The sequence below is a fragment of the Gracilinanus agilis genome, chromosome 2, assembly GCF_016433145.1.
Source record: "Gracilinanus agilis isolate LMUSP501 chromosome 2, AgileGrace, whole genome shotgun sequence".
In the NCBI taxonomy this organism is placed as follows: domain Eukaryota; kingdom Metazoa; phylum Chordata; class Mammalia; order Didelphimorphia; family Didelphidae; genus Gracilinanus; species Gracilinanus agilis.
The window spans coordinates 168,042,632-168,052,783 of NC_058131.1; the positions used below are offsets into that span (position 1 = coordinate 168,042,632).

Here is a 10,152-nt window from a genome sequence, read left to right on the forward strand (position 1 = left end):
AGCAATAATATATATATATATATATACACATATATATATATATATCAAGTTATCATGAGAAAAGTTAAAATGTGTTCATGAATTTGTGAGTGAATTATAGCATGGCTCTTTTGAAAGAACAAAGGACTTGAAATGAGATTGATTATTAGTTCAGGTTCTACTTTCAATAAATTGTGTGATCTTTACTAAGTCCTTCTCTAGGTCTCTGGTTTTTCATTTATAAAATGGAAATTATAGGGGGCAGCTGGGTAGCTCAGTGGATTGAGAGTCAGGCCTAGAGATGGGAGGTCCTAGGTTCAAATCTGGCCTCAGACACTTCCTGGCTGTGTGACCCTGGGCAAGTCACTTGACCCCCATTGCCTACCGTTACCACTCTTCTAACTAGGAGCCAATACACAGAAGTTAAGGGTTTAAAATAAAAATTAAAAAAATATATAAAATGGAAATTATAATTCCTACCCTGCCCAAGTCACAAGATCAATGTGAAGATCAAATGAGCCAGTGCTTTTTAAATTATAAAATACTTTCTTATTCTAATGCAATTTAGTGTTGCTATTATTATCTATTGGTCTGACCAAGTCACCTCCCTCTCCCTCCTTCACTTAATAAACTCTAGTGCCTCTCTGCTACTTCAAGGATCAAATATGAACTTCTCTGGCACTTAATGCTGCTCACACTTGGCTCCTTCCTATCATTCCAGGTTTATTACATGTTCCTTTCCTCTACATACTCTATGGTATAGTCAAGATGCTGTCATCTCAGCTTTTGCATTAGATGACCCAATACTTGGAATCCTTTCCTTCGAATCTCTTTATCTTGGCTTCTTTCAAGCATTAATTTCTATTAGAGGTCTTTTCTAATCCTAACAGTTACTAGTATGTTTTCCTCTAAGGCTTTCTTCCATTTACCCTATACATATCTTGTTTATGCCTGTTTATATATACATTGTTTCCCCCATTAGAATGTAAGCTTCTTAAGCACCAAGCCATTTTTCTCTTTCTTTGTATCCTTAAAATTTAGCACAATGCCTGGAATATACTAAATGCTTAATAAATGATCTTTGACTGATTATTCTATATTTCAAATATTTTTTAAGTTCCTCAGTGTGGTTATATTCTTTAACTAATGCAGATATAAATCTCTCTATCCCTTGACAGAATTACTATGTCTCTTCCCTCCTTCCTACATGCCTGTCCCCTAAAAAGATTCATCACTTAAAATTGTCAAACTATTTCTGATCTGAAGTTTATTACATTTAGTTAAATTCTTCCTTTGGTGATCCACAGTTATACTTCTCCATTCCTTCCAGTTAATAATTCCATTTTTCCCATCAAAGAACTTGAAATTTTTTTGCAACACACTTTCTATGAACTATTGCATTATACCTATTGGTACCTGTATTTTTTACATCTCACAAGACTGTAAGCTCTATAATAATAAGCCCAAGTGTGTATAGAACTTTCAGGTTTGCACAGTAAATTATATACTTTTTTCCATTTAAAATCTATGACATCTCTGTGAAATAGAGATTTTATATATTCTTGCCTTCGTTTTACAAATGAGGTAAATGAGATAAAAATTAAGTGACTCACCCATGATCACATAGCTAATAAGTGACATATTCAGGATTTGAAGCCAGGGATCTATCTTCTGACTACAACTTGCTGGACCAGAATTTCTCATGAAATGACCCAGGGACTCCTGGTGGTTCCTGAGACTCTTTCAACAGGACCATGAGACCAAAAGCATTTTCCTAATAATACAGAGTGTTTTCATATCTAATAGTATAAATATTGATAAGTAAAACTTCACATAAACAAAAGCTTTTGAAGAGTTCTTCAATAATTTTAAGATTGTAAAAGGCTATATACTGAAGTGGAAAAGTTTGAGAATCATTGCCCTAGACAATATTTCCTCTCTGAGGGTAGGAGATTGTGTAAACTTTATGAGGATAAAGTAGATAAATTATTCAACAGAACAAGAATTTAATAAGTATTTGTTGAATGAATCAATGAACAAACGAATGGCAGGTTGCATCATCCTGCTAGGATAGCCTTCAAGAACCTAGTAGCATAGCCCTCCAGGACCAAACAGACCAACAGAAAACATAACAGAAAACTTTCAATCAATATTATTTTTAATATTAACTCTTCTGAGCCGTGGTATTCCAACAGTAGTTTTCTGCATTCCAAGATGATTACTTTGTTAACTAGCCCTTTAAGCAAAAATCAGTCACTGAAGTTGTTTCCTCAGGGACTCTGCAAAAGTGTTCTTTTGGACCCAAACTTTCTGATCAAAGGGCATCACTGAAAGAAAGGCAAAAAAAATTATTTTTACCCCTATCATATCAAGAGATGTCTTCTAAGAAAATATCAATTACTAAAGAATTACTTCTGTCAGGCATTTTATCTAAAAGAGGAAAAACCTAATTAAAAGTAATTTGTAAGCTAGGTATGCTGATTAAGTGTTAATTATACTCTGGATTATAACAGTATTACCCCAATTCTCCGCCTCTCCTTAAAGCAAACCCATGTTTTATTGTTTTGGCAACTGCATTCTACATTGCAGAAACACACAGAAAGAAGCAGCAACTATGTTGCAGTATGACTAATAGATCATGTGAAAATTTGCTTTTTGTCCTCAAGACATTTTGGACTTGAATTATTAATTTTTTCAAAAGAAAAAATAAAGTGCAGCTCAGAATATGAGAGAATTCAGGAGAGGGGGAAAGCAAAAGATCCTGTTGGTGTGCCCACTATTATTCCAAAGCCTTTGGAGAGGCAGTCTAATGTCAAGGAAAAAGCAATGAACTGTGAGTCAGGAGACCTGGGTTCAACTCCCAGCTCCTCCTCTCATTTGATCCTAGGAAAGTCTAGCTGTAGATGACCTGAAAGGTTTCTTCTTGCTTAAATATTCTATAATTTGCTGATTTTAAAAGAATCATAAAAAATGGCCTTGATGAGCAGCTAACATCTTTGTTCTTGACTTTCCCTTTAAATTCATATTTCTGGATCCTAGACCAGATTGTAAGCACACAGACTGAGAATATTTTAGATCAATAACAGAAACTGTCCATATCTTAAAATGCTGTAGCTTGTGATGAATTCTCTATCAATTTAGAAAAGAAACATCTATCCCTAATCACTCTGGCATCCCTGCAAACCTCCTCCCTCTTCTGCCCACCCCCCCCCCAAAATAAAACAACCACACACGTTTTGCTTAAAGTATCAACTAGAAATGGCATTTAAAAAGCAATCCATCTCTGTCACCCTCTCTTCTCTCATTTTTTCTCTTCCCTCCCTCCTCACCTCCCTTCTCTCTCTCTCTCTCTCTCTTTCTCCCTCTCTCTCTATCTCTCTCTCTGTCTCTCTCTCTCGCACACACACACATACACACACAGAATATAATCAACATAACTTCTTTTCTTTGACTTAGAATCACTGAGTCACAGAATGTTAGAGCTGGAAGGAATTTTAGAATATTAAATAAAATAGAATGCTAGGATTAGAAAGAACTCTAGATTATAGAACATAGAATGTTATACCTAGAAGGAATCTCAGAAAGTAGAACATACACCAACAGCTTGAAATGACTTTAGACCAAGGGTTCTTAACTTGGGGCCTGTGCATCCTTGGAAATATTTCAGGGGGCTCTATGAATTTGAATGAGAAAAATATATGTACATATTTTAAAATGGCAATGTAGTTTCCTTTGCAATCCTGTGTGATTTTTTTGTATGTAATTAAATGTATTATTTCAAGGAGGGATCCATAACTTTTGCCAGACTGCCAATTGGGGCCATGACACAAAAAAAGAATAGGAACCTCTGCTTTGAATATAAATACAGATATAAAATTCATGTGCTCGTGTGTGTGTGTGTGTGTGTGTGTGTGTGTGTGTGTGTGTGTGTGTGTATTGATATAGGGAACTTCCAGGTAAGGAAACTTCCTTTTTCAATGCAAGTCTGCAGTTTCACTTGCAATTGATAGTTTTAGAGAATTGCTTCAAGCACTGAGGACTCAAATAATTTGTCTAAGTTCACATAGCCAATATGTCTCAAAGATGGAACTTGATCTGAGGTCACTATGACTCCAAAGCCAGCGCTGTATCTGTGATGCTCTACTGCCTTTAATAGAATATAGAAATTAAATCAATTCAATTTACCAATTATATATAGTTACTTAAGGTCATAGTTGAAAGGGAATATAGGACACAAAACAAAATGAATTAGAAGAAAAAATTAGAACACAGGCTGTAAGGGAGCCTGGATTCAGATACTACTTCTGACAGTAGATGACCATAGAGCAAGTCACTTTCTCTCTCTAAACTTCAATGTCCCATTTACAAAGCAGAGATAAATTAGTATATCATGGGCATTTTCTTAAACATGCCTCACACCCATTGTTCTACAAAAGCCTTTCTAGCATGGCTTTCCAGGGTTGGAAGTAGCATAGAGAAAACTTGAATTATCTAAGTACTTGATTGGACACACATAGTTCAAGTTAATTCTATGAAGATAAAGCTTGCTATATACATATATACATGTATATATGTATATATATATGCATATATTTAATATATCTTGCCTTTTCCTAAGAAGTTAGGACTTTGAATTCAGTAAGACATCCATCACTCCTCACATCTCTGTGATCATATTGAGCATCATTGTTCCTCCTTTCTCTCCAAATGTCACTCAAATATCAGTCAACAAGTTGCCTCTTTGTAGTTGTTTTTCCTTACCATAATATAATTTGCATACATTTGTCATAGCCTAGTCTAAATTTCAGTGGGAGGAGGGGTTCCTCTGTTATTCTGGTTAACAGCTCCAAGGGGCTTGCTTGTCTCAGTGCTCCCTGGAAGTGGTTGGCTGAGGCCAAACCCTGGTTGTACTTTTCCTGGTCATGCCTATGTCCCAGGGTGTTGATAAGGATCATGCTATGTTATATGTATAAATCACTTGAAAATCTTTTAGATGTGTAAATGGTGCTGACTTTATCGTTTTACCTGACAATATATTATCATCATCATTATTAATATTATTATCATTGAGTTGGGTGGATGGAGCAGTGGACTTGAGAGATCTGAGTTTGCATCTTGCCTCAGACACTTACTAGCTTGTAACCTGAGGCAGGTGTCTTAACCATTATTTGCTTTAGTTTCTTCCTCTATGAAGTAAGGATAACAATAGCACCTGCCTCTAGGATTGTTGTGAGGATAAAATGAGATAATATTTACAAAGCACTTTGCAAACTTTAGAGCACTACATAAATACTATTACATTTTTAATATTATTAAACTGAAAAGGTCCTTGAAGTATAGGACATAGTACCAGTACTAGATGAGATCTTACAGATGTAAAACAAAGAATTTGAGAACTAGAAGGGGACTTAGAAGACAAAAGAGTCCACTAAAGAGAAATGGACCTGCTAGATCTCCTATTTCATATCCATTTTACAGAAAAGAAAAGTGAGGCCCCGATTAGGGAAGCAAGTTGTCCCAAAGTTATAGAACTACTGAGAAATCTGTCCCAATTTTTAAAGGGTTTATTGAAGTCTCCGCTTTACCTTTTCTATATTCAAGCTACATTCGGTAGTGATGTCTGAAGTGAGGGAGCAGAGCTCATTTGCTAGTGGTTCACTTACTTGTTCTGTGTATTTCAAATACAAATGGATTTTCACTTTAATCTGAATTTTAAAATAAATCTTTTTTTTTTCAGAAGTTAGCAAAGGACATTGCATCTTCTCTCCTGGGTTGTTCTTTAGATTTTTAGGTTTTTACATAACTTTGACAATTCACTTATCAATAAATAATGAGACCTTGGTAGCTGCTCAGCTTCATTAAAGATGGGTTGGCTTAGTCGTAAGGATTTATAATGAAAGTGCACTCTAGATGGTCCCTTGTCTCCCTTGATATAAATGTCACTGAAGATACTAGCCATTAGACCATTCCTAACTTTTACATGAATCTGTTATAATCATGAGGTTGTATTATTTTGTTAGTTTGAAAGTGAATCTTAGGTTGCTAACAATTTCTACTGAACATGATTCTTATAGTGGAAGAAAGAAGGATGCAAGCACTTAGAAGTGCCTTCTCTGTACCAGGTACTTTATAAATATTATCTTACTTGATCCTCATAATAGCCTTGAGAGGTAGGGACTATTATTATCCCCATTTCACAAGTTGAGGCACGTGGGGCAAACACTGATGAAGTGACTTGCCTAGGTTCACACAGCTAGTAAGTGTCTGAGGCTGGATTTGAACTCAAATCTTTCTGAACCCAAGTCCAGCACTCTATTTACCTAACCACGTAATAGAGTGAAAAGAGCAAAGAAATATAGTCAAAGGTTCCATCTCTGAGTGTTCAGTCTTAGTTCTGACTTTAGTGGAGGAATTTAATCTTTCCTGGACAGTTTTTGTTTGTTTTTTGTTTGTTTGTTTTTGATTATTTTTGTTTTTGTAGTTCAGTAATTTTTACCCTTTTTTATATTAAGAACTCCTTGAGCAGCTAGGTGAGGTCGATGGACCACTTTTGCAGATTATTTTTTTTTAATTTTATTAAAGGAAAGGCTAAATTTCTGCTAGAGGTTAGTGCAAGTAAAGACATAATTCCCTCCTTTTCCAAGTTCATGGACCCCTTGAAATCTACCAACGGCCTCTACAGGGGAGATGGTGTGGCACATGGTCTGTGGACTCCAAGTCATGGTCCTCTGGACTAAAGGATCTCTGTGGTACCTTCTAGCCCTAAGAACAGTCTTAAGACTCCTTTTAGTTCTGAATTATATTATGTGCCCCTGGGCAAGTCTCTGAAGCAATCTGAGCCTTGACTTCTTAGCTATAAATTGGGGATATGAATGCATTTTCTCTCTACCTCATTGAGTTTACTGGAGATGAAGTAGGATCATATACAGAAGTGCCTAGTGACTGTGAAGGGCTATATAAATATGAGCTATTATTATTGTGCACGAGATTATTTTAATTAAGTAGCTATGCTTAATATTCAGCTCTCACGTTGCTATATTTGATTCTTGAGCTTGGTGACTAATGTGGGGGTATCTTTCATCTTCAGGTGTTGGGAAGAAAATGTAGGCAATAATAGCTTAATTAAAGCCTTTATTTTTGAATGTTTCCTCTTACAGAAACTCCTCTGAGTCCACTTAAGCCGCCTCACTCAGCCAGTGCCCCAGGAGTGCCCATGTCTTCACCCCATCGTCGAAGAGATTCAGACAGATACTGTCAGCTCTGTGCAGCATGGTTCAATAACCCTCTGATGGCCCAGCAGCATTATGAAGGCAAAAAACACAAAAAGAATGCCGCCAGGGTGGATTTGTTAGAACAACTAGGGAAGACGCTGGATCTGGGGGAGTTGAGAGGTAAGGGGGATGAATTACTCAAGAACAGAAAGTGCCAGCAAGACAATAAAGACTCTCTAGTCCTAATGGTTCCCATTCCTGGTCTTCTCCATCCTTGTACTCTATGTGTGCAAAAAACTAGGATCCTAGCTGATATATCTGTTTGGGCAAGAATGATCAGTGATATGCCTATCTCGTTTGACCCTCACAATGACCCTGTGAGGTGGTTACTGCAGGTATTATGCTCCCCATTTTTCAGATGAAGTAAATAAGGTTCTTAGAGGTTCAGTGACTTACCAATGGCCATATTGACTAGTGTGAGAGACTAGATTTGAACTCAAGAATTCCTGATTCCAAGTTAAGAACTCCATGCATTATACCTCTACACTAGAGGTTCTTAAACTGGAACCTCTAGCCTTGTTTTTCTAACATATGAAAACTATTTTTAACATTAGAAAACTATTTATTATATATTCAAAGCGATAATAAAAATAACATTTATATAGCACTTTACTATGTGCCAGGCATTGTTTTAAGTCCTTCTTATAACTATTATCTGATCAAATCCTTCCTCACAACACGGTAAGGTAGGTGCTGTATTAATGTGCATGTATATAAATATATATGTTTATATACATAGACATACCTAAATGCACAATACATAGGTGTACACATACATATAAGAATAAACAAATGTTATGATAGAAGGGAGAGAGAGAGTCTATGAGGGTTAGACTCTCTTCTAGCTCTCCCCTCTCGCTGAACATACACTGCCAAGACTTTGAGGGGGGTATCACCCCAAAACTGGGTGACCTGGATGGTTGTGCTGCCCCATAGGATTTGGGGTGAGGCTTCCCTATAAGAGGAGGTATGGAGGATCCCAATCCTATTCTGAATGAGGGCGGGGTTCACACAAGCCTCCCCCAAAGTCAGTCAACTTCACAGCGGGTGGTTTGGCTCTAATATGGAGGCAGCCAGACCAAGCTGTGATTCCCCTCCCTCTCTTCTCTCAGGTACTCTGGAACACTATCTGAATAATGAATGTTTTTTATTAATCACAATTCAGGGATTGGGGAAAGGGGTGAAGGGCAGAGGGATTTGGGGGTGCCCTCTTCTCTATTTGTATGGGGTCCATCTCTCGGGTGGGAATCTTTGGGGTTCCCACTCCTAAGCATCTCCCCTTTGTCCCTTCGCCTTCTGTTTCTATTTCTATCTTTTTCTATAATAGTAAGTTAGACCAGAAAGGGACTCTCAACAAGGTTGGGTAATGGGCGAAGGAGCCCAAGAGATTGCTCCCAAAATGGAGACCCAAAACTTAGCTATTTCAACGGCTGAAGTCTTGCTGGGTGAGAAATAATGGGATGCCTTTGACCAGGGTATCAATGTCCAAAGAAAGATCATCAGGAAGCCCTCAGGACTGGATTCGAGCTGAACTGTTCTCTTCCCTCTCTCAGTCTTCCATCTGAAGTCCCTTCCTTCTCCTCCTCATCCTCCGGAGAATTACCCAGAATTTGTTCTGGTCCCAACTGTCAGTAACGGTCACCAAAGGTCTTCTTCTGGCTCTTTTTGTTCCATCCCCCATCCTTCCACACATAACTAAACACACATGTGTACATGTATGCATCCATGCATATATACAAGCGTGTATATATTTATACACATACAAGTTGAGCCTCCTAAGGCAAATGGATTAAATGACTTGCCAAGGATCACACAGCTGGTAAGTGTCTGGGGCTGGATTTGAAATTGGGTCTTCCTGAATCCAGGTTCAGCACTCTATTCACAGCCTCATCTAACTGCCTAATAGAGTGAAAAGAGCACTTTCTAGGTTTGAGTGTTCACTGTGAGTATCTGACCTTCATCAAGGAACTTAATCTCTTTGGGTTAGAGTTTCTACTTTTGTAAAATGAGGGGCTCGGACTATGTCAGTAGTTATTATTATGTTAACTCTTTGAGTAGTCTGGAGAATCCTATGGAACCCATTTTGGAATATTTAAAGGAATTCCTTATTAAAGGAAAAACTAAATTTCAGTTAGAGGTTAATAAAAATAAAAATGTATTTTCCTATATTCAATATATATATATATATATAATAACTCTATATGTATATATATATGTACACACACATATACATAACTATTCCAGTATATTTTATATCTTCTATTTATAAGTGTTATTATATATTGTTTATAATATATTTATTATAGCATTATTAAATATTATATATATACACACAGAGACTTTTTCCTTTTTAATCTTATATATTTCATTTTGTGTTTAGAAACATTTTTCTAAGAAAGAATCTATAAGCTTCATCAGACTGCTGTAAGGGTCCACAACAACAACAACAAAAGCTTAGGAATCCATACTCTAGAGCAGGGGTCGGCAACGTATGGCTCTCAAGCCATATCTGGTTCTTTTGAGGGCCAGATATGACTCTTTCTGCAGGAGCCATAAAGTCAATTTTTTTTCAGGCACTGTTACAGGAGCGCACACTGTGAGCACTATACGGCTCTCACGAAATTACATTTAAAAAAATGTGGCATTTATGGCTCTCACAACCAAAAAGGTTGCCGACCCCTGCTCTAGAGTCGAGAGGGATACTTAGCTATATAAAGAATAACAACATAAAATAAGTACCAGCAGCTTTCTTTTTCTTGTCTCTGCTTAAAAATTACTCCTCCACACTTCCCAGCTGTGTGACCCTGGGCAAGTCACTTGACCCCCATTGCCTACCCTTACCACTCTTCCACCTATAAGTCAATACACAGAAGTTAAGGGTTTAAAATAAACAAAAAAAAAA

At 37.0% G+C, this 10,152-nt stretch overlaps 1 protein-coding gene across 1 annotated transcript in view; it reads left to right on the forward strand.

The window, feature by feature from the left end:
* Positions 1 to 10,152, forward strand: part of ZMAT4 (zinc finger matrin-type 4) — a 371,506-nt gene that overhangs the window by 266,318 nt on the left and 95,036 nt on the right. The window contains exon 4 of the mRNA XM_044659535.1: positions 7,137 to 7,370. Within this exon, the coding sequence (XP_044515470.1) occupies positions 7,137 to 7,370 (234 nt within the window). The remainder of the gene's footprint in view (positions 1 to 7,136; positions 7,371 to 10,152) is intronic.